Source organism: Ciconia boyciana, chromosome 18 (genome assembly GCF_034638445.1).
Source record: "Ciconia boyciana chromosome 18, ASM3463844v1, whole genome shotgun sequence".
Lineage (NCBI taxonomy): Eukaryota > Metazoa > Chordata > Aves > Ciconiiformes > Ciconiidae > Ciconia > Ciconia boyciana.
In genome coordinates this window covers 3120602-3145059 of record NC_132951.1, presented here as the reverse complement: position 1 = coordinate 3145059, position 24458 = coordinate 3120602, and the positions used below count along the sequence as shown (strand labels likewise).

Below are 24458 nucleotides of genomic sequence, written 5' to 3'. Positions count from 1 at the left end.
CCGCGGTGGGATGCAAAGCCGGAGCCGTCGCCTCGAGCCCGTTCTGTGTGAGGTTGCTCGCAGGGTCCCCGGTGCCGCTCGGCTGGGGCCGGTACCCCCGGCCGGGGGGCGAGGGGCTGGGGGGGCCGGGGGCTCTGGCCGCAGGAGGGGCTGGGCTGGGGCTCCCCCTGCCCCACTTTGGATTTGGGGGAGAAAGATCAGAAGACAACTTGGTAGGCGGCTCGCTGCGGCACGTTGGTTTGTTTTATTGGGGCTCAAATATCTGGCTTAATTTGGAGATAAGCCGCGTTTTGTTGGAGGATAAATCTGTTGAGAAGGGGTTTAACTGTTGAAATGCTCCCTCTTTCTGGTGCAAATGGGAAGATTGCTTTTCAAAGTGCTTTTTCCTGGGAGCTGTCGCTCCGGCAGAATCCTGTATTTATTTCAGGCAGAATGGCACATTGTTTTATAAATATCTTTTCTGTAGTTTCAACATAGCTGCTGGTTGTTGTGTTTCTTATATAATGCTACCCGAGCTCTGTCTGACTATCTTACGTTTGCTTTACTGTTCACTCCTCTCCCATTACCGTTCAGGTTTTCCTGCATAAAGTAAAACCCCCCGGGGAATAAATCAGTGGTGCTTATTTAAACGGACCACAACTGGAAGAAAATGCTTGCATTTTTGGAATATCCTTTGCCATCCACCAATAGCATTTCCAACGTTGTTTGAAAACATCGATAAGTAATTTTTGTAAGCGATTGGTTTTCCGCGTCGGCTCTCAGAGCTTAGCTTTGAGCCTTTGATGTCGGGTGAGGTGGGTTCCTCTGCTTCTGCCTGCTTTGGTGAACTGTCTAAAAACGCTGTGCCTCTCTCCCTGCCTTCTCCGTTTTTCAGATGTGCCCTACTTTGGATATTCCTGCATTGAATGTCTGAGGAGCTCCAGCCGATCCTGAGCCATGTCGCAGATGTTGCACATAGAGATTCCCAACTTTGGGAACACCGTTCTGGGCTGCCTGAACGAGCAGCGGCTGCTGGGGCTGTACTGCGATGTCTCCATCGTGGTGAAGGGCCAAGCCTTCAAGGCGCACCGGGCGGTCCTGGCCGCCAGCAGCCTCTACTTCCGAGACTTGTTCAGTGGGAACAGCAAAAACGCCTTTGAGCTGCCGGGTACCGTCCCCCCCGCTTGCTTCCAGCAGATCCTCTCCTTCTGCTACACCGGGAAGCTGACCATGGCGGCGAGCGAGCAGCTGGTGGTGATGTACACGGCGGGCTTCCTGCAGATCCAGCACATCGTGGAGAAAGGGACGGACTTGATGTTCAAGGTCAGCTCTCCCCACTGTGACTCTCAGACCACCATGATCGAAGACCCCAGCTCGGAGCCGCAGAGCCCCTGCAACCAGCTGCAGTCGGCCTCGGCGCCCTACGTCATGTCCCCCTCCATGCCCATCCCGCTCCTCACGCGCGTCAAACACGAGAACCTCGAGCTGCAGGCGGCCGCCCTGCCCGGCCTGCCCGGCAAGCGGCCCCTCGAGCCCGGCGCCCGGGAGGGGGCAGGTGGCGGTGGCCCCAACGCCGGTCCCCTGAAGCTCTCCCGCGTCTCCTACTATGGGATGCCCAACCTGGCCACCCTCATCCCCAACGTCCAGCAGGTCCAGTACTCGCAGGGGGAGCGGACGAGCCCCGGCGCCAGCAGCATTCCCACCACCGACAGCCCCACCTCCTACCACAACGAGGAGGATGAGGAGGACGACGAGGCGTACGACACCATGGTGGAGGAGCAGTACGGGCAGATGTACATCAAGTCCTCGGGAGGCTACTCTGGTAATGGACAGTCTTTCTCCTTGGGTTTTCTGCTCTCCTTCAGTGGTTGCTTGGTCCTTCTCCAGCCAGCACGGGTAGTTTTGGGCTTGTTCGTCAGGCTTTTGTCTTCAGGGGCTTCGTTTGTTTATTTAGATAGCGTGCTGCACGTGGTGGGTTTGGTGCTGGTGTCCGGGTATGGCGTGGGCGGTCCCCCCCGTGCCATCGCTCATGGGCTGTGTCCCCAGCTGGGAGGCTCTTTAGATAAGAGAGGCTGCGTCATCTGCCACGCTTGGCTTAGCCCTTCGCTTTTTGGCTGAGGCTGCCGACAAGCCTGGTGGTTACGTGAGCCGTGCGGTGGTGACACCCATCCCATGGCGACGGCTGAGCTCACCTGCCGTGGGCCACGCGAGAGGGATGGTCATCCGTGGGAAGGGAGGTGTCAGCCCTTGCCAGCCCGGTGGAGTCTGGTCAGTCTGGGAGTTAGTCTTCAGCGAGGTGCAATGCACGTTCCCTCTGTCCTGCCCTTTTAGAACAAATTTTTTTTAAAAGTGATGAACATACGACATTTGGAGGAAGGGAGAAAAACACCAGAGAAATCATTTTCGTAGATGTTAATTAGGAATATCTGCAAAAAGAAGAAAAGAAGGACTTTCATGCCCACTGCCTGAAGCGACCCCCCCTTTCCTTTGCCAGCCTTGCCCAGCACATCGCTGTCACAAAGGGAAAAGCAATTTGGGGGCCTCTTGATAATATTTTATTCTCTGTTAGGTGATTCCCTGGGCGTGCCTTAGACAGAGGAGGTGGCTTCACTTTGGAGGTGCTCGGCCGGGAGCTGCCGGCTCAGCCCCAGGGCGGGTTCGGGGGCACGAGGCCCCTTCCCTCTCGCTTCCCGTGCAGGAGAGGGCTTCCTCGGGCGTGCACCCCCTGCCCCTGGGCACCTTGCAGGGCTTGGACCCCACTGAGGAGCAGGGGCAGGCGGGGGGTACGGAGCCGGGGGCTCAGGACCAGAGCGGGAGACGCCCGGCTGGGTTGCTGGCATGCCCGCATCCCGCGCGGAGGCAGCTCGCAGCGTCCCGTGCAGATGAAGCTCGCAGCGTCCCGTGCAGATGAAGCTCGCGGCATCCCGTGCGGAGGCTCGGCCTCGGTGCAGGAGCCTCCCCGTCGGAGCTGCAGGTGTCTGTGGTGGCAGCTTTGATCCGCGGGCGCTCCCTGGGGAGGGACATCTTCCCGCCGGCTCTGGCAGCGCGGAACATCCTCTCGCCTGGGGCCGCTTTCCCCGCTACGGTTCTGCGCTGAGATTGCTGGACTAATTTTGCAAATATTTAACTCTCGTTTGTTGGAGAGCTGGCACGCTTTCCTCAAAGCCGTTTGATTTTATTCTTAGGCAAGGGAGAAGATTTAACAAATACAGCCTCTTCTGTTACCTAAAGCCCGGCTTTCCCTAGTACTGAGAACTGGCTCACCCCCATCCCGTCCCAAAGAGCAGCAGCCCAGCGTCCCCTCGGCATGTCCCCCTGCCAGGTAGCAAGCAGATAAGCAACATTTTCTGAGCGTTTTTACCCAGCCATATGCGAAAGGGGGAAAGCATACTGGTAGCAATGTTGCTATCTTAATATTAGAAAAAAATGCTGAGAAAAGTGGACAAGCCAGTTGTAGAAAATGAGCCTCAAAAGCCTGTCTGCTCTCTGCTGCGCTTCAAGTCCCAGCACCGGGCGGGCGAGGAGGAGTGGGATCAGGGGATGGGGACGAGGTCAGGGTCTCCTCTGCAGCCGCCCACCCAGCAGGCATGGAGCCCCATGCCCTGGCTGCTGTTGAGTCAGACTGAAGAGAAATCAGACTGTTTTCCCGCATACTGGTTTTGTTTTTATTTTGCTTTGTGCTTCCCGCTGTAGAGCGTGCGGTGAGTAATGCGGGTTTGCCTTCAGCGCCTGGGTTCGCAGCATTATTCCTCAGAGCAATGGGATTATACCCTTGGAGACGGTGTTTTCCTTCGCTGTCACAGGGCCAGTTCATGCAGCAACAGAACAAAATAAATTCAGAAGGCGAGGGCAGGACCAGCCCCGGGACGGTGCAGGCAGCAGCAATTAGGCTGTACCTAATTCTTGCGGTGCGGGAGCCATCCCAGTTGGAAAAGTGAAAATACGAGCAGCTTTTTTGGGCATCGCTGGAGATGCTGCAGCCGTCCGGCCCTCGTGTTGGAGCCGGGCATCTCGCAGCAAAGTTTTCCTACTTGATTTCTGTAGGGGGAAGACTTGGACTGTGTCGTGATGCCGAGGCAGGGGCCATGCAGGGAGGAGGCAGGTCGGGAGCATGGTGCTGCCCAGCCCCGCTGCAAGGCTCTAATATACCACATTTCTGCTAAAATATCTCTTCTGCACCAGCACATTTCAAGGGAGTTTCCTGTTTTAACTAAGCCAGCTATAGTATCAGGCTTCCTGGAAAAGAGGGCACACAAAAAAGGGATTAAAAAAAATAAAACCTAAGATATTCCATTATGGTTTGGACTTGTACAGCTAACTGTGTTTCAATTACTCGGGATAAACTGTACCCTCAAAAGGTGCAGAATAATAAAACCATAAGATGGAAGAGAGAAAGCCAGCTAATCCTGCTCCTGGCATGGAGATCCCGACAGCCTTACAAAGGCCTGGGGGAGGGGGGAGCCCTTCAAAATACTGATTGCCAAGGTTTCCAAGAGCCCCGTTTGCAAAAACAAAAACAAAGCCAAAGAAGAGCACAGCAGATGAAGCCCTGAATTTCAGAGAGGTAGGGTTTTTTTTCCTCCTTTTTCTCTGCTTTTTCATTCCCCGGCTGAAGCGCTGGCTGTGCTAACGCCAGCGAGGGGGGGTGGGACGCTGGTGGCTGATGTTCTTCGCTTGCCTTGAGCATCACCCACCGTCCCCGAGCCTGAGGGATCACAAAGCCGCCTCTTGCCCTGAAGCTGGGGTATTTCTTTATTTTTGTTCACCCCTTTTTATTGTCAGAACCACACCAAGTCTCCAAAGCCGGGATCAGAGAGGCAAGGAGCACATCATCGCCTTGGCCAAGGGTGTGATGGTGGTAGAGGGAGCGAGGAGGAGGGCTTGTTAAGTGATGTGCCTCTTGCAGCGGTGGCACTGGTGTGATGGACCAGGGAAAGTGTTGGACCTCCAAAAGGAGCAGCAGATAAAAGAAAAGATAAGCCCAGCCTTAAGCACGGGCCGATGGGAGGGTTAGGTTTAGGTGCCAGTAGACAGGGTGGCACCTTGCAGAGGGATGTAGGAAAAGGTGCCTCAGCTCCCACCGGCTTCTGGCGACATTCGGTGGCCGTGGTGTCACCGCCGCTGTCCCCATGCCTGCCTGCTGCTGTGGCAGGCTGGGAGCATCGTGGTAAAATGGCTCCTTATTCTGTAGCTAGGTCTGGTTTTGGAGAACATGCGGGCCTTGAGGACACAAGTGAGACTCAGTGAGGTTTCTAGCGTCTGATCTGAGGAATGCATAACTCCAGAAAATATTAAACAAAAGGAAAGTATTTTTATCCTTGTTAATTACAGCGTCGTGGGCCTGATCTGAAGTGGGTTTCAGCAGGACTTGCAGGTGCTCGGCATTTCTCTGCACTGAACCGCGTTCTTGTCAGTCAGCTTGCTGCTGAGCAGATGCAGTTAATTTAATTTTGACAGGCGCAAGCGAAGTTGCACGAGGGTCCATCCTCCTCCCCTGCTCCTGCTGCGCCGGTTTGCAGGGGAGAGGAGAAATCTTTATGCAGCAAATGGCTGGAATGTAAAGGCTGGACTTGAAAGTTATGAAATCCTGAACTGACAAGAGCACACTTCATTAAAAATTCATCTAAAATAGCCATTATAGAATAGTTGTGGTAATTAGCTGAGAGAATAGTTTTCTCTCCTGGTCTCTGATTCCTGACAGTAAGGAAAGAGGGCAAGAAACAACCCAGAATCCGTAATGAGCGGCTCCGGCGCAGCCCATGCAGCATCCCGAACCAAGCCTGGGAACGGCACGCTGCAACGGCATAAATCACGGCTCGCGACACCAGATAATTGCAGCCGTAATAAAGTAGCTGGTTCTAACTGCGGGGATGGTGACCTGATCCTGCGAGGACCAGGGCCGTGCAGCGGCCGGTCTGACACCGTGCTGTGCGCAGGGGGATGCTCGCGAGCAAAGAGCTCGTGGTTTTTTTAGGAAATAAAGTGGTGAAAAGAGGATGCCCTGTTTATTCGCCAGAGCGCTTTTTCTTTGGCTTTTTGTTGAGGGTCTTTGAATGGCTGCAAACAGCCCCACTGCTGAAAGTGCTGCTGTGTGCTGACGGGAGCCGGCCAGCGCCGGCATCGCCCGTCCCGGCACGGGGACCGGTGGTGCTGAGCAGCCGGAGGAAGGCAGAGCCCCGTGCCGGGGGCACGCAGCCTCTGGCCTTTTTTGGCGTTAAACTTCCAGTCCCGGTTTCCTCACCGTAAAACACAGATGTTTAATTTTAGGCTGGCAGATGTTTCACTCCTGGCTGAGATCTGAAGCGAAGGCAAGATAGGGGTATTTATAAACCAGTAATATTTTTCCTATACTAATTCCAGATTATCTCCCTGTATAAATAGGTCACAAATCAAATATCTGCATTCCAGTACATTGTTATAAATGTGCTATTTGTAAAAAGTAAACTATCCCGGTTGGGACTATATCATATATCTGTCCCGCGGTGCGTGCGTGTGTCCTCTGTGGCACAGGTTTACATAGGCCGGCAGAGGCTGGCGATGCTGGGGATGCTATTTTTGGGGTAGTCCCACTGCCAGTGGAAAATAGGCTAATGGGATAAAACTGTTTGTAAAATGTTGCTGTTTGAAAAGAAACTTCTTGCCGGGGAGAGAACAGGGGAGAATGATGCACGTGTTTGCATACGTGGTGACTGGTGGTGGAGCAGGTGGAGATGGTTTTGTAGCTGTTGCAGCGGGCCAGGGCTCGTGACTTTCCGTGTTGGGGCTCTGTAAACGTTAACTTTGGGTGAGGGTCCGTCACTCTGATCTTTCTGTACCTCAAAAGATACAGAAGAGCCAGCAGTGTGCCCAGGTAGCCAAGAAAGCCGATGGCATCCTGGCTTGTATCAGAAACAGCATGACCAGCAGGACTAGGGCAGCGATCGTCCCCTGTGCTCGGCACTGGTGAGGCCGCACCTCGAATGCTGTGTTCAGTGTTGGGCCCCTCACCACAAGAGAGACATGGAGGGGCTGGAGCGTGTCCAGAGAAGGGCAACGGAGCTGGGGAAGGGTCTGGAGCACAAGGCTGATGGGGAGCGGCTGAGGGACCTGGGGTTGTGCAGCCTGGAGAAGAGGAGGCTGAGGGGAGACCTCATCGCTGTCTACAACTGCCTGAAAGGAGGCTGGAGAGAGGTGGGGTCGGTCTCTCCCAGGTAACGAGCCATAGGATGAGAGGAAATGGCCTCAAGTTGCGCCAGGGGAAGTTTAGACTGGATATTAGGAAATTTTACTTCACTGAAAGGGTGGTCAAGCACTGGAACAGGCTGCCCAGGGAAGTGGTGGAGTCCCCATCCCTGGAGGTATCTAAAAGACGTTTGGCTGAGGTGCTTAGGGACATGGTGTAGTGGTGGGCTTGGCAGTGTTAGGTTTACGGTTGGACTCGATGATCTTAAAGGTTTTTTCCAACCTATACGATTCTGTGATTCTGTGAAAATCCCATTCCTAAAACAGAAATAGTTATTTCTTACCCACAGGAGTATGTTGAAGTTTATATCTAGTAAATGGTCAAGAGGAGAACCCAGACTGGTGGGAATTGGGGGTTCATGAATAATTTGGAAGGCCTGGTGTTTGGATTGTTAGGAACTAAGGAAATAAGTGCATAGTGGCACCAGGGTGTGCCCAGCAATTCCCAGCACCGCCAGACCCCGGGTACTTGCCCGAGCGGCTTGTTGCCCATCACCGATGAGGGTCAAGAGGAGCTGTGTGGGCTCAGCATCTCTGCTCCCAGGCACCTCGGGCAGGACGTGCAACCATCCTGGCGTCACCAAAATCATCATGGGCTCAGCAAGAGGGTGGTGTAATGGACCTCTAAGCCAGATGGTACATTTTAGGGACAAGGAGGACACGTGCCCCTAGCATCCCGCAAAGCCTGGAGCCGTGGAGCACCAATAATTCCCGTGACTCCAGCTTTCCTCCGAGTGTGGACCGGTGAGTTGGTTTGAGGTTGCTTCTTTAGCCAGAAAACCCGGGATATCTCCCATTCTGGACTTGTTGCCACCTGCAGCATCCATATAAGTTTGAGATGAAAGCATATATCTGAATAAATAAAATATACCAGTGTTTGGCTGGCAGCTCTCATTGCTTCCTCTGTAATGATTTCCTGCCCCTCTCTGCTAGCTGGTAGGCTCCTTTCTCGGTCCAGAACAAAACTGTATTAAACAATACTTCACATTGTTTGCCTTTTCATTCAAAGGGAAGGAGCCGCTGCCCTCCGAAGATACAAATTAATTAGAAGTAAATACTATCCTGTTCTTCAGAGCATAAAGGCCAAACAGACTGGCTTTCTTTGAAAACATGGGACCAAAGTGGCTCTTGTATCCTGCTTCTTTACATAACCGATTGCTATCTGCTGAATTGAGGTGGCACTGAAAGGCCTAAATCTTCGGTCGTTTTTGTTTAGTGTCGTTGAATTTGTGCAAATGCTTTAATGGAAACAAAGTCCAAAAATGATTCATGCCCATGTTTAATAAGAGTTTTATAGACAGTGAGCCAGCAGGACAGATGTAACCAAAAGAGAATAGTAGATTGAGTTACGCTTGGTCTTTTTAGCCCGAATTTTAGGGTTTTTTATGAAGTATTTGATTTCACAGGAAGAAATGTAAACTTCTCAAAGGCTCCATGTGTAGGAAATGAAATGTCTTCAGAAGCAAAGCATTTCTTCAAGGCAGGATTGTCACTGACCCCTCGGCACAGGTCTCAGTGTGGCAGCGTTTTTTTCCTGAAAAGCTGCTTTTCTTTCAGGAAACAGGTTTGGGACCAAAACCTTCGAAATTTCTCCAGGAAGGTAGTGTGAACATAGTTCTTGTGCTGATCTTTCTCTTGCCTGCCTCATTATTGCTGCCTTAGGATCTATTTGGCCCAAAATTTGTTTTTTATTGAGTGTTTGCCTATGGAAGGTGGTAGAGCAGGTAGGTTTGTCCTTGTCCGCTGTAGCTGTTTGCCGGTTGGGTGTTGTAGGTGTTTCATTTCTTCAATGCCAGCAGTCTTGATGAAGAAGCGGGCAGGAGGAGGGCATGGCTGATGGCCGTTCCAGGCTGAATTCTCTTCTGTTCCTATTGCAGCAACATGGGTCACAAGCAGCGAGGACCTTCTTCCTGCCGCTCCTGCTCCGAACTCTGTCTCGTTCGGGGTATTGATTGCAACTACTTTCCCTAAGACCTGCTGCCTTTATACCGCTCAAAAAATAACTGGAAGCCTCTAAGAAACTTTCTGAGAATCCGTACCAGTCTGCCCAGCTTCCCTTCAGCAGCTTAACAACTGCTGGTTTTTAGGTGGTGATGAACATCGTGGGTGCTTTTGACCTGAGTCATTAGTTAAAAGTAAAAATAAAAAATGAAAAATGCAGTTTTACACAACCTGGGCAGAGGGTTGTGCTGCTTGTGAGGGGTCGCGATGGTTTTCCGGCTCCTGCTGGGCAGCTGAAGCGGTGGCTCCGTGCAGAGCCCGGCGCTGGGCAGCGCTCGCCCCGATGAGCTGCCTGCAATTAGCAGGAGCCCCGGGCACGGGCACGGCCTCATGCTCACCTGCCCTGTCGCCTGACGGCTCAGGGACGTGCATTTAGCACAAAAAGCTCTTGCCAAATTCTGTTTTACCCCTAGTAGCATTGTGCACCTGTGTTTTGCTGCCATTGGAGAGAAGAGAAGAGAAGAGAAGAGAAGAGAAGAGAAGAGAAGAGAAGAGAAGAGAAGAGAAGAGAAGAGAAGAGAAGAGAAGAGAAGAGAAGAGAAGAGAAGAGAAGAGAAGAGAGGAGAGGGGAGAAGAGGGGAGGAGAGGGGAGGAGAGAAGAGAGGAGAGGAGAGGAGAAGAGAAGAGAGAAGAGGAGAGGAGAGGGGAGAAGAGAAGAGGAGAGGAGAGGAGAGGGGAGAAGAGGGGAGAAGAGAGGAGAAGAGAAGAGAAGAGGGGAGAAGAGAAGAGAGGAGAGGAGAGGGGAGAAGAGGGGAGAAGAGAAGAGAGGAGAGGAGAAGAGAAGAGAGGAGAGGAGAGGAGAGGAGAGGAGAGGGGAGAAGAGAAGAGAAGAGAAGAGAAGAGAAGAGAAAGAAGAAAAGAAAAGAAAAGAGAAGAGAAGAGAAGAGAAGAGAAGAGAAGAGAAGAGAAGAGAAGAGAAGAGAGGAGAAGAGGGGAGAAGAGGGGAGAAGAGGGGAGAAGAGGGGAGAAGAGGGGAGAAGAGAAGGGGAGAGAAGAGAAGAGGGGAGGGGAGAGGAGAGGGGAGGGGAGAGGAGAGAAGAGGGGAGGGGAGAGGAGAGGGGAGGGGAGAGGAGAGGGGAGGGGAGGGGAGAGGAGAAGAGGGGAGGGGAGAGGAGAAGAGGGGAGAGGAGAGGTCAGGTCCCAGTCTGGTTTCTGGGATTTATCAGCAGAACAATAGGGCATATGTGGCCTATATATAATTTTCCCTTTTAGTTCAGCCTGTGTGTAACCCGCAGAGGGCTCTGGGTGGGAGCTGATGGTGGTGTCCTCCATACCTGCGCCTTCCTCTCCCCTCGAGATTTGCATTTATTTTGCAGCGGCCCTTGCGCTGCTATAGCCTGCCTTGGAGAGCATGCCTTGCCAGAGCCAAAAAGCCTATGAAGGACAGCAGAGCGAGCCCTCCCTGGGTGTTGGTTCTCCCATACCTAGTGCCCATCTGCTTTGGATTTGTTTAAGCTGGAAAAAATACTAGTATTTAATTGGATATACTCTGCTGATCACTGTTTGAAAGCATCAGAAATATAGCAGGTCTTTCAGATGCTTCCTCATGTGAGCAGAAGATGACTCCCATCTCCAAGGAGAGGGTGCCTCGATGCTTGGGAGTGCTATTAAACAGGGAAAGACTGCACTTGAAATTCTCTGAGAATTCTGTATGTCAATGCACATCAGCACCACAAAGCCCTGCCACTTTGCATGGAGAATTGGGCCGTGATGGCAAGAGAAGTTAGTTTTAAAACGTCATGTGAAGTGTTCTGCTGCTGTTGGTCCTTAATCACTGAAGGAAATGCTGCTCTGCCGCGGTGCAGCTCCGCGAGCACGGGGCATCCTCCTGGTATTCCAACTTTTAGGGAAGGAGGGAGCATCCAGCCCCATGCCTGCGATAGGATGCCACGGCAGCGGCGCAGGGCATGTCCTAGTTAGAACACTGCTCCCATTGTACGGGAGCCATCACCCTTTGGTTACTGCAGCAACAAGCCTGCAAAACTTGTTGTTTTATCTAGAGAGTGGAAAAAATGTCCCCCAGAACACCGAAATAATTGCAGAAAAAGACACCTCTTGAGTAGGAGACATTTTGAGTTCAGAAATGCTAATTGCTGAGGTTTTTTCTTCTCTCTGTATTCACAGATACTGAAGCACAGAGCTGGGTTTGATTTTATGTGTGGCACTTGCCATGTTATCAAACCTTTTTGGGAAAAAAGACGGATCATTGTAGGGCTGGGCTGCCATTCAGAACTGTAGCTGCTCCCACCACGTCCCAGTGCAGCTGGAGTTGATGTACACCCGCGTCAGCCCGCTTCTGCTGTCAAAAATTGTAATTTTAAGCAAGCCTGTGGACTTGCACTGGAAACGTGCTTTAGAAAGCAAATCCTCTGTACGCCCACAAGACCCAGACTTCCGCGGTGCTGGTAGGACAGCTCGGCAGTTTCAGCTTTTCGCTGTTAATGGTTGCTAATGGGCAGCGGTGGGCTCCGGGGACGGTACGTCGGGGCAAGTCACAGCTGCGTCCTGGCAAAACCCAGTAGTTCGGTTTTGAAGCCACAGCTTAATAACATTTTTTCGCTTGTTGGTTGGGCTCTCTCTTGTTATTGAGAGGAAACGTTAGCCTGCAAAAGGCAGAGTAAGAGAAGGTGCTTCGGGGGGTGAATTGGTGCTTGCAGGAGGTGGCTGGTGGGTGCCGTCCTCGGGGGAGGCTACAGTGACCTCTCTCAGTGCAGTGGGTATCTGCAGTCTGACTTTTAACTTCAGCAGGAAAAAACCATCGAGAGAAGTAGTTATGGTACTGATGCAGGTATTTATCAAACTTGGGCAATTATTGCCTGTTTTAGAAACCCCTGGTGAAGTAACCTGTGGGTCTTCTGGGAGTGTTTGGGGAAGCCAGCTCCATATGCTGCACTTCCAGAATGATGCCGGCTGTGCAGAGTTGCCCGTTTTCATAAATGATTAACTTAGGAAAAGTTAAAGCGTAATTAGATTCCAAGAATCCCTCTCGCAGAACCTGAACGTGCATACGAGACTGCTGCGGTGGGTGGTGGGGGAGACCAGGGCATCTTTCCACACTGTCAGGTGGTATCTGCCCTGCGGTCGATAGCCCTGGAGAATGGTCCTATTTCTGGAGGAAGGAATATTTCCAAGAGCTACCTGAAAAAGTCAAAATCTGACCTTCTGTTAATGTTGTGCCTGCATAATACACTGTTCTAATGGGTTTCCCTTTTAATTTTTAAGTTGCTCAAGAGAAGCCAGAGCAGATCCCACTGGAGAACCGCTCCTGTGTCCTCATACGACGGGATCTAGTTGCTCTCCCAGCCAGTCTTATCAGTCAAATTGGATACCGTTGTCACCCAAAACTCTACTCAGAGGGAGATCCTGGAGAAAAACTTGAGCTCGTTGCAGGTAATAAGGGGGTAACTTCTCTTTGCTTGAGAATGCCTGGAGGTCACTGATGTTTTCCTTCTTGAAACGTGTTCTTCATCTTGCTTGCACCGTTGCTGGAATCATGTGTCGTGTGTGCCCTTGCTGTGTCTTTCTGGATTATTCATCACCAATCATCTTCTAAAAAGTTCTGTTTCCTTTAATTTGCTGATAGAAAAATGTGTCAGTAACAGGATTTATTCAATTGAATTAATTTAGCATTTTAATTGAATTCTCCAGCTTGTGTTCTTCCTGATTGGTGTGGGCTGCATCGCAATTGTGTTTTGATTTAGATGCACAGATCTTAAAAAAAAAAAAAAAAAAACCACAAAAAACAAAACAACAAACCTGTTGCATTATAAGATTTACAAAGCGATGGAGATAAAATTTGTGTCAGTGAACAAGCTTTGAAAAACCTGTAAAAGTTTTTTAAAAATTGGGGATGTTATTAAACAGTCAAACACTGCAGTAGGAAGGAAGAGAAGGAATTGGTTTTGGTCCTTTCTTCTATCTTCATTTTCATTTTGGGGGGAATTTACAATATTGGGAGAATTCACTGCTTCTCTATAAAGGATTTATGGCCAACTTGAGGTGGAAGATGGTGCTGTTTAGCTTTTAATGATACTGGTGGTGTAGAGCTGGATAAAGAGAGAAATCCGGTAGCCGTGAAACGGTGGCCCCAGCTCGGGTACCCCGAGCGCTGCACAGAAGAGGGATGTTCGACTGTGGTGTCCAGATCAAATCCCAGTTTCAAGAATTATATTCTGCTTTTTTAGGTTCCCCCCAGCTTCCCTTTGCTGCAGTAGTCCTCTCAGCTTATAGCCCACGCTGTTGTGAAGTTTTTTCCCTTGGGCGTAGCTGTGTTTAGATGAAGCGATCTTTGCACGACAGCCCGTTCCTGCTGCCCAGGCGGGGAGGTTTCATTAATGCCTGTAAAGCCCTTGGTACAAAAAGGACACGTGGCAGCGCAATCGATCCAAATCAGTTGCCTTTTTTTTCTGGTCATTTATCTCTTGGTGAGTAGCGTGATTTTATTTTCAGTCTGTAGAAGGAATCTGGATTTCAGGGGATGCCCAGAAAGGTTTTCATCAGATTGAGGAGGACGGGTCTTTGATGGAAAGCAGGAGTAAAACACACACGCTGTAACACAGCGTACAACCACAAGTATTTATTTTGTATCTATCTGGAATATTCATTTTTGTAGCCATTTACATTTTATGTGAGACTTCTTAAAACCATCAAGTGGTGCAGGTTATTTTCACAGTGAGAGCTGCAAATTGGCTCGAGGCAGCTCCGCTTGATTTGCATTTTTCAATCGGGAAAAAAAGTAGATTAATATCTCTAACCGATAGTGGCTGCCTCGGTTATTTTTTATTTATTAAAGTGAAGTTACCCTCGGTAGCATCTGGCATTCCCTCTGATGGCTTATCTCTTAAATACCGCTGCTGAAGAAAGCTAATTCCTGTCTCAAACCTGGTGAGACCTGGGGGGGCTTGACCCCGGAGCACGCAGCAAAAGTTTTCCTCAACTCTCCATTCGGCGTATTCTCCTTTCGTCTCCGATTTTTCACGCCATAATTGATTCTGCAAACTTCAGCAGCGCTCTCCGAGAGGGTCTTCACCAAGCCTTGCAGTCATCGTAGTACGTTGGATGGACAGATACCGTGCACGGAGCGTGGCGAGAAGCAGGATGGCTCCGAGAGCCGGAGCGATGCTTGCTTTTCCTGGGGCAGGACCGGCGGCCCGGGCTGCCCGCAGCAGCCGCCGTCCCCGGGCAGAGGGTCGGGCTCGGGGGGCTGCTGGGTGCCTGCCCCGGCGCAGCCCGCCAGTGTGGGCTGCTCTGCAGCCCTGTCTTCATCCGGAAGATCAGGGACAGTCATCTGTAGGCTTTCCTGGAAATCCAGGAGGTAATTTTATTTCTGCAGTAGCTGGTTTTATATCTTGAGAACAGAGCGTGTTGTGGATCCAGATATGACCCATTATTTAATCTTAATTAAAAGCAAATACCAAACCCCCCTTGTATAACGGTACGCTTGAAAAACAGCGTAACCTCCCCCTGCAAGCCGATGCTGAGGCAGGAGCGGTTTGGTCTGCGTGAGCTATGTGCCAAGTAAAAGCGTTTGATAAGAAACCTGCTGTAAAGCACTGCCAAACCCCTGGACGTGTGAAGCCGCTTTGGCAGGGGCTCCTTTTTCTTCTGGAGAACATCCTTAAAGGCAGGGTATTTCAAAGTCAGCAGTTCCTGTGCATTAGAAGGAAAATTCCCTGCTCACCAGAAGTACCAAGGGGTGATGGGCTGGGGTTTTTGGAAACAGTTAGATCTGTAGTGTAACCGAGTACCTTTTCTCTGCTAGACAATTTTTTTTCCTTTCTTTCTGGTTATGTGTTCTACGATCTTTCACTTGAGAAAAGAAAAGGCCAAATGGATTGGGGTTTTCTTCCTTCTGAAAGAATAAATAATCTGATCTGTACGTATAAAATCACAGTATAAAGCCTTGCACTGTGTGTACTTGCAAGAAAAAAGAGTCCTTTCATTTGATTTCCATAGACTTCCTTTCTGTACAGATAAAATTAGGAATTATTATTACCTGGGACTTGCCAAGACCCCAAGGGACTGCGATAACAGTCCCTGCTGGGCTTTTCCAAAAATCCTGCCATCCTTGTTGGGCTTTCGTAGCAGCACGTGAAGAACACGCTCCCTCCCGCGTCACGCCATCGTCGGGACCGACCAGCGCAGGAGGAGCAGTTTGGTGGTGGCTCGGAGGCGGTGCTGTCAGCGAGGCAAGGGTTTCATTCTGAATTCTCCCTCTCCTACTCTTCCAGGCTCAGGTGTTTACATCACCCGGGGGCAGCTGATGAATTGCCACTTATGTGCCGGTGTCAAACACAAGGTCCTTCTGAGACGTCTTCTGGCCACCTTCTTTGATCGGTACGTGCTCTTTGTGCTCTCCCAAGGGATTCAGTTTATTTTCTGGTGTTTTAACCGCGTTAATAGGGAACGTGTCGTGAGTGCTTCAGCCTCTGTATATGCTGGGCTGATTTCTGTGCTTTTCCTCAACGATGCTTGAACCCGAGCACCCGGTTTTCCGATTCCTCGTCTTAAAATCACGTAATGTGGTGATCCCTCCATAAGAACCTAAAGGGGAGAGGACGGTGTCCCCTTGCGACACGCTGTCCCCTGGAGTCCCCGCTGTAAGGGTCCCTCTTTGCCTTTCTTGCAGGAACACGCTTGCCAACAGCTGCGGAACTGGAATCCGGTCCTCCACGAGCGATCCCAGCAGGAAGCCCCTGGACAGCAGGGTTCTTAATGCAGTCAAATGTAAGGAGAGAGATTTACTGCTGCTCTGTTGGAACAGCATGCCGAGAGCAAAGCCGAAACCTGAGCAGGGAAGGCCATCTCTGTTGAGTAATATGGGAACTACGTACAGTGAAATTAGGTTATAGGAAAATTAATTTATTTTTTATTTTGCATAATTTGGGGGGGAGTGAAGTGAGGGGTTTTTTTAATTTGCTTGGCAGTATCTTACTATAAAACATTATTGCTACTTGACTATTTTGCTATGTTTTAAAGCACTAATTTCACAGTTAATTATTTTATTGATAGGTGCTCTAAGAAGGAAATCAAAGTTATGTTTTTGGCAACATTCAGAGCTTGATACTGCTGAAACAGGCCTTCTCCGTGTGCTGGCTTTTATGCCCTAGGGCTCTGCCTTGCATTCGGATACATCTGAGTGCAGGGCTCTGCCAAAGCCCCTGGTTTACCGCAGCGGAGCGTACAGCTCCAGTCCATCTCCCCGCATCTCTTGGAGGTGCCGGCCCCGCCGAGGTGCCCGGGCCGTGGCGGTGCCCGAGAGCCGCCGTGCTTTGCAGTGCCCTGGGCTTTTGAGGCTGTTGGTCTTCAGCAGTAAATGTGTCCCCAGGAATCAAGGAATCCACTGGCTGCTTCAGCCCTGGGAGCATGGGAGATCTGCTCTCCATCTCGCTAGCAGCCTTTCTGTTAGGTTTGCAGGCTAGTTCCTTGAATATATTTTGTAAACTTTTTTTAAAAAAAAAAAATACATAAAAGGGGAGCCCTGCTGCAAATAATTGCCTTTGTAAAAGATTGCATAAAGCAACAGGAGCTTTTCTTTTTAACATGTGAACTCCACACAAAGTTCTGCATCGTGCCGCGCAGCTCGGCTGGTCGGTCAGTCTGTCTGTCTGTAGAGCTGCTGAGCTCTGTCTCAGAGCTGGGGGTACAAAAGGTTCAGCTCATTAACACCCCTTCTGCTGTCCAGCAGGTAAGATCCCCTGCGTTTGCATGATTACACAGCGCCCTAACTTTAGCCAGGGCTGGGATGCGCAGGGCTCCCTGACGGGTGGCCCTTCCCTGTGCGCCTTCATGCCCAACATCTGGTGTTTATGTAAGAAACTGGAGAGTTTTGTTACTTCCATCAAGGTAGTTTAATTATTTATGGCAGGCACCAGAAACAAATGGTTAAATATTTGGCTCTTGCAGTCACCCTTGAATACAAGGAGCATGCTGTGGGACAAAAGGTGCCTGCTGGTGAGCGAGGACCTGGGTGGTGTAGGACACCCTGATGGGTTAGTGCAGCAGAGTCCGTTTTCCGTGGCCTTGATATACAGTGGAAAGCAATGTGTTCTCTCACCCTCGCTGGATTCTGGATAGTAAATCTTTATGCAAATATTATTGCACTGGAAAATGAAACTCTAAGCGATTTTTTTTTTTTTTTTTAAATTTTTTATTTTTAAGATTTGGAAGATAAATCTTTCCTCTCCCTAATTGCTGTGCTGCTGAACTCCAGGGGCCTTCCAGCCACCCTCTGAGATCTGTAGCATGTGGAGAAAAGGGATAAGATAGCAGATGTTCAGTACATACAAAATCAGTAGACTCTGCTGTTGGTGCTTGCCCATAGCTTGTGCGTGGTGCTCTCCTGAGGCAGCAGCTTCACCCTGGAGAGCCCCGGGTCGGGACCTTCAGCTTTGGTCCTTGCTGAGGCTTGCAAAGAGTTTTAGAGGTTGGAAAGGCGTCATTGTCCAGTGCCCGTGCCTACGACACTCTGTCATGTGTCAGGGCATAAGATGACATCTTACAGCCTGAATTTTACAGAGAAATAGCCCGTGCACAAGCTTTAGTTGATAATTATTCACCATGGCAGTGTGATGATGTTGCTCCGTAACATCAGGTGCTTGGCCCCCATGGAGGAGCAGGGCTGCAGCCGAGGTATTGCTGGGCTTCTGCAGGGTACGTGCCAGCGGACATGCTCCTGGTGGGATACTGGAGCGGCCACGCTGGCCAGGCCGGTGGTCCACGCAGCGCTGGTTGGCCCTGCGGTGGCCGGCGTGAGGCGTGGGACGGGCAGAGGACGGTCCTTCAGGCTGCACCGCTTGGTCAAGAGCAGCTCTGAGATTTTCCTGCCCCGCAGCCATGCCTGCACCACCGTGGTTTTAAGAGCCATTAACGGATCTACTGTTGAGGAGTTCGTGCTGACCTTTTCTGTGTCCATCTCTGCTTTTGGCCATCCCGGCGTGCTGCGGCTGTGGTGCCGCGCTCCGGCTGGAGGCTGGGTCCTGCAGGCAGGAGACTGGTACCTCTGGGGCTCGCTGGGTCCCCGGGGAGTGCGTGGTCCTTCTCCAGCCCCTTTCCCCGTGCCACCTGGGATTTTTATGCCTTCTGGCTTTCTCTCTTCTGGGTTGTGTCTGTCTCGAGCTGAGGAGTCTGTAAGTCTCTCCTTGCAAGAGCTCTGGCCCACGGGTGAACCTCCGCTCCGTGGCATCTGCCCATGCTACGCCTTGCGGCCGGTCTCTAGGACGGGGCGGAGGCTGTGATCGCCTTTGTGCCACCTTTGTGTTGCTTTCTCTGAATCCTCAGCTATATGTATCCCTGTCTTTGCAGTGTATTGTCAGAATTTTGCCCCGAGCTTTAAGGAAAGCGAGATGAATGTTATAGCAGCCGATATGTGCACCAACGCCCGCCGGGTCCGCAAGCGCTGGCTGCCGAAGATTAAGTCCATGCTGCCGGAAGGGATGGAGATGTACCGCACGGTCATGGGCTCCACCACAAACAGTGTCCCCCTGGATCCTGAATTCCAGCCCAACACTGCTCAGGTCTTTGAGCAGCGAATCTATGCAGAAAGGAGGAGCGATTCAGGAACTATAGTAGCCTTGAGAACTAACACAGTGAACGTAGAGCTAAGCAATGGATCCAACCAGTCCTTCGAACAGAGCGAGGATGCCGAAGGGGCTGGCTCTGTGATACAGGAGGCAGCTGCCACAGATGCTATGGCATCGGATACCCAAAGCACTCCGCAACCTTTTGAACAAGGTTCGGGCTCCTCCAGCCGGCCCGAAACTCCCGTGAGAAGACAAGATGGTACTTACGGAGGGACTTTATAAAGAGAGCAAACGTTTCGTGACCTATAAGGGATCTGTAATACTAAAGCTGCTTGCATGCATTACTAATACAAAACAAAAAAATGTGATCAAGCCACTTACCTACTGAACTGCTACTGTTGCCTGAAAAAAATGTGATTTTTATTCTGCTTGTATTTAAAATTTATGAAGGAAATAATCGCATTCGTTATACTGTAAATGACTAGGTCTGTGGCGACCTACTTAAAAAAAAAAATATTGGGCTCCTTTTTTGATATTCCTGAGGTTAGTCTATAAGATTGTAGCTTTTTTCTTTTTTTTTTCCTTTTTTTTTTTTTATTTTAAGAAGGGGAGGAGAAAAGCTAGCCACCCCCCCCAACCACCACCCCTCCCCGTCATCACCACCCCATCCATTACTCAGCTCAGAAGTAAAGCCATCGTTAACCTTGTCCTCTAAAGAAAGTTTTACCGTCACTTAACAGGAAAGCAAGGTGTGTTAGGGTACAAGTGCTGTGACTGGCGATGTTTGTCTCTAGCAGAAGGGCTCTAGCCAAGTGGGACAGGGCGGGGGAAATCGTTAAAGGCTTCTGGCGTCGGAGGGAGCCCCTTGCCGTGGGTGCTGCAGGCAGGGTGCTGCAGGCAGGGTGCTGCAGGCAGGGTGCCACGGTGCCCAGCCACTGCCGGAGGCTGGCGGGGGCTCGGTGCCGTTGTCTCGGGGAGTTTTATCCGGTTCCGCAGAGCAGGGATGGTTCCACAGGAGTTCAGGCTTGCACGTGTCGGGAGGACTGCGTGGGATGCAGGTGGAGACCCTGGCCAGTGTAGTGGTTGTTGTCGGTTTTTTTCCCAATACGGCTGGGTTTTGCGTTTGGTTTCTCTCTCCCTCCCTCCCAGCGACTCCTTTCCGTTTGCTTCTCCTTGCTTGCACCTTCACGTCACCCGTTTCTTGGGCGAACAGGCTCGCGTCACCCCACTGCACCCCATCGCCGCAGGGCAACGGGGCATGCAGGCAGGCAGACCGAGTCCAGGGGCCACCTCCTGTGGGGGGGAGTAGCCCCCCTCAGCTGCCTGCGAAGGGCTTTGGAGAGGAATCTGAGCACGGAAAGCACGTTGTTCTTGCTCTGGAGGGCACAGAGCCGGGAGCTCTTGGCATCGGCTCCCGGCAGCATCCGCACCGGAGGCAGAGCGTGGTGCAGCCACCGGCGTGCCGGGCTCGCCCGCTGCCCCCCCCTCTGCCCCGGGCCAGGCCAGCAGCAGCCTGCTCTCGCTTTTTAATAATTTGAAGTGTATTGGATGCAAAAAGGGGTGTTTTTTTTTTTTAAAAAAAGCTTTGTGCCCTTCTGTGGAGCGGTTTTAGGGAGGAGGAAGCATTTCGCCTCTTGCTCATCTGGAGGATGAGCCCTTCTGGGGAAAAAGCCCGATGTTGAGTTATTTGTCATTTTTTTTCTGTTGAAAGCTGATGTCCCCAGGCTGTGTTGGCTCTGGTGCCCCTGGAGCCTGGCCGGGCAGCGGGTACCAGCTCACTGCCCACTCGCTGCCTCCTGCCTGTGTCTGGGCCGGGCAGGGGGTGCCGGGTGCCCGCAGGGATGCCGAGGCCGGGGTGCCTCTGAGGGATGGGAGCAGTGACGTGAAAGCCAAGTGTGGCTTTTTTTCTTTTCTTCTTTAATTATTATTTTTACTGTGACTAAACGGCCTGCTTTAATGACATTTACAGCTTGTTCTTTAACAAGTTTGGGACTATGAACAAGTGCAAGGTGCACAACGAGTCACTTTGGAAGGCTACTGTGGCTGTGCTCTTCTTTTCTTAACTGCTTTGGTTCCTGAATCCAGCCAGTGCTTTGCTCAGGGTTTTCTTCCTTCTTTGTATTTCCATTGGGAAAGGGGGAGGGGGGAGAGGATAACCCAACTTTTGGCCATTTGTTTTGTTTTCTTCGATACTTGAAGCAGTTTTTTGCATCCTAATAACAAAGCTGCCCAGCGCTTAGCCTGTTCCACTGCTCCTTCCCCTGAGAAAAAAAGAAATCGATGACGGGGTGGTTTCTGCCTCACGTCTTGCACAGCTCTCGGTTTTTGGCACGGCTTGGCTCGGGCGAACCGTGATGCCCTGGACCGGGTGCCCTGCCGTCGGCGGTGTCGGGGGGCCGGTGCGGGTGGTGGCATGCTGAGCCGGTGTAAAGGCGCGCGATGCTTCAGGGGAGCGGGGACGAGCACGGCTGGGGGCTCTATTTGCACTTTACCCACGTCAGCAAACAAAACTCCTGCTCTTGCCGCAGCCCAGAGCTGGCGCAGCTCGTCCGCCGCCCGGCAGCGCCGTGGGAGGAGGACAAACCTGAGCAGGGGGACCAGAGAGCTGAGCTGGGGTGGGCTTCTTCCCCAGCCACCCCCGAGGAGATGGAGCGGTTCAGTTCCTTGGCCCTGGGGGTGTCCCCGTCCCCCCGGGAGCAGCTCCTGGGGTCCAGCTCTGGGGCAGCTCGGCCGGGCTGGCGGGGCTCGGACGGGGTCAGGTTTGGCTGAGGACCCCCCTGATCCCCCATCGCCTCCCCAGAAGTTTGGGTTTGCCAAAAGTTTGAGGCAAGCTGGGAGTGGATCCGGGCGTCGGAGATCAAAAGGCGTCCCTTCTGCGTATGTCTGTGTGCATATATATATATATGTAAATATATATATATATATATATAAAAGATATTGCAAAGGATTCCTTCTCCTTTTTGGCACTTGCTGGGGTGTGGTGAGCAGGCCGAGCCCTCCGGCCGGGGTTCGCAGTTGGCTGTAGGTATTAATTCTGGACCAAACCCGCGCCCAGACAGACGGCCCCGGCCGGCGGGGCCACCCCGGGGGGCAGCAGCAGAAGTACTTGAATGGCTTAGGACAGAGAGTCTGAAGAGAGTCAAGTTGCACAGTGAAAATATATATTTTTATACCTAGCACAACTTCCTGTATATTTTGGGGGTTTTCTTTCTTTTTTTTTCTTTTCTTTTTTTTTTTTTTTTGATTTGGGTTTGTTTATTTTATTAATTATTATTATTAGGAAGGCAAATTTCTAAAATGTGAAGGGCGTTGGGTTTTTTCCTTATCTGGTAGATGAGGGCAAGCATTTTGCACTAATGTTTCCTGTGTGTGGAGGATTAATGATATGTTTGAAAATGTTATATGGTAATGATTGTATTCTTCCGAAAAAAAACAAAAAAAAAAAAACAAAAAAAAAAGTAACCCCTTTAAAATACTGAATGTAAGGTGAGAACAGAGCAGTCCATCGATTGTATGCGGCTTTCCTGAGTGCCTTAGAATTTTTTGATCATTTTTTCCAAGGAAAACAGATTAAGAAGATCAGATCATAACCGACTCCTTCCTCCTCTTTGTTTACGACACTATTTTAAATTATAGAATTTGGGGCTGCTTTATAATGTGAATAGGAAACTGCATTCATCTAGGTCTGATAGTGTAAAATCAAAGCATCAGTATTTATGGTATGTCTGCACCTTTATTCTTATGCTTGACTATTAGCAATATTACATGTATATTATATATCTAAAGTTATACCAAGCACCTTTAAAGCAAACGGAGTGTAAGCATACAAGTTACCTGCAGCTGCCATATAGTGTAGAAGCCAGCCCCTCTCCTCGTTAGCGCCAATTAACACCACCGTCCTGCGGGCTGCCGCTTTGCCGAAGGGCTGCATGGCCTTCTGCCCCACCGTGGTCCCGCGTCTCGGTGTCCTGCAGGTCCAGCTTCGGCCAAGGGTCGTGGCGAACCCCCCGGCGTCCCACGAGCCGGTGACGTTCCCGCACCCGTTTGGTCGCGGTGACGCCGGCGCAGGCAGGGGCTGCCCGCCGAGGGGGCTCGGGAGGAGGGATGGTGCCGGCATTGCCGTGTCGCCGGCAGAAGATGGGGAGCGGGTCCTTTTTTGTCACCTTGATGGTTTAATTCTTCTAACTGTGGTTTCACCCTAGAAATTGCCCCGGGGGGTGAGGGGCTGGTGGCGGGGAGCCCAGCTGTGGGTGGCATGCACCGGGGCTCCGCTCCTCCGGCCGGGCGAGGGGTTCAACCTGACCCGGCCCCCCAAAACTGGAATTGCCCACGGCTTAACCGGCGTTGGAGGGAGCGGAGCGTCCTAGCCCCGGTGTCACGCAGGGGGCTGCCGCCTCCCCTCAGCCCTTTGCCACCGGGGTTTTGCTCAGATCGCTTGTTTTTCGGGAAGTAGCTCGCTGGGAGTGGAGAAGGGCCAGCGGGAAACCGGGACGAGCCCCGGCCGCCTCCCCGGCAGTAAATCCCCACCACCACCACCTTGCCATCCACAGCCATCTTGGGCTTCACCTGCTGTTCAAAGTGTTCCTGCTGTCTGAATCGGTCGTGCTGTCAGCGAGCGCGCCCCGAGCGCGCGGGGCGGGAGGGAGGCGAGCGGGGAGCTCCCCGGCCCCGCGAGCCCCGGGGGGGCTGACGTCTAACGCACTCACATTGGAAACCCCTCAACTCCTCCAATGAGTTTCTTCCACTGTTAAGCGTTTTGCACACAAAATTGTGATTTTTATGTCAAGGTAAAAGCCAAAACTTGCAATACTATTTTTAGCAGACAAAAAAAAAAAAAAAAAAAAAGAAAAAAAAAAAGAAAGAATAAATAAATAAATAAAAAACAACTGAGTATAAATGTATAAATATTTTTGACTTGAATATTTGGATGGCACTTGACTCAAATAGAACATTAATCCTTTGGACAGAATGTTTGGGAAAAAAGGACTTAAAGTACAAGGTTGTTTTTAAACCGTCTTCATAGGGTATTAAGTAGTACTGTAATTCATGACTGTTAAAAATACTTTCTGTGCTGTAAGAAAATCTCACAGTACCACTGAATTATGTTCCTCAACTGTCTCAGCCACAAACGATGCTAGCTTCTTTTTTTTTTTCTTTTTTTTATCGTGCATTATTCACTAGTATTTATGTGCTCTTACTCTGTGTAGTTAAGACTGTTATTTTGTAGCCAAGGCTGACACGATATATCAGTAACTAAAAAAAAAAAAAGAGAGAAAAGATTAAGACCCCCGAGTTGGAACTGTGCTCATAGCTGTTTTCATATGATGAAAAATCCATTTAAAAAAACAAACAAACAAAACCCCAATGTGATCATTAATTGTAAAACGCTTTGTAAAATTCACATTTACAAAATAATAAAGTAAATTACAATTAAAAGCTTTTCTTTGCTCTGGGTTCTTTCTTTCTGGGTCGTGGTTGTTGTTAATCGGAAGGGGTTGTTCATAGGTGCTGAAGGGGCTCCCCGTCCCCGCGCTGCCACGCCGAGGTGTGAGACAAACCCCAGCCTTGGCCAACTGAATGCTTTTGCCCAAATTTGGGGGTTTTCGGGGTTCCCTGCCCTGCCCTGGGCTCTCCCCCCACCTCACCTGAGCTGGCTTGGGCATCTTTTGGCTTTTTTTTCTGAACACATCACACCCTCCCTCCCTCCCGAGCTCGCTTTACTTATTAGTATTTTTT

General features: G+C 50.9%; 1 protein-coding gene across 3 annotated transcripts in view; it reads left to right on the top strand.

The window, feature by feature from the left end:
* The window catches only part of NACC2 (NACC family member 2), a 64902-nt gene extending 40778 nt beyond the window's left edge, over nt 1–24124 (top strand). For all 3 annotated transcript variants that reach the window (XM_072882965.1, XM_072882966.1, XM_072882967.1), the window contains exons 2-6: nt 875–1801; nt 12424–12591; nt 15432–15537; nt 15830–15927; nt 18505–24124. In XM_072882965.1, coding sequence (XP_072739066.1) covers nt 937–1801; nt 12424–12591; nt 15432–15537; nt 15830–15927; nt 18505–19004 — 1737 coding nt within the window. In that variant the 5' untranslated portion in view covers nt 875–936 and the 3' untranslated portion in view covers nt 19005–24124. The remainder of the gene's footprint in view (nt 1–874; nt 1802–12423; nt 12592–15431; nt 15538–15829; nt 15928–18504) is intronic.
* Nucleotides 24125–24458: the final 334 nt, after the last annotated feature.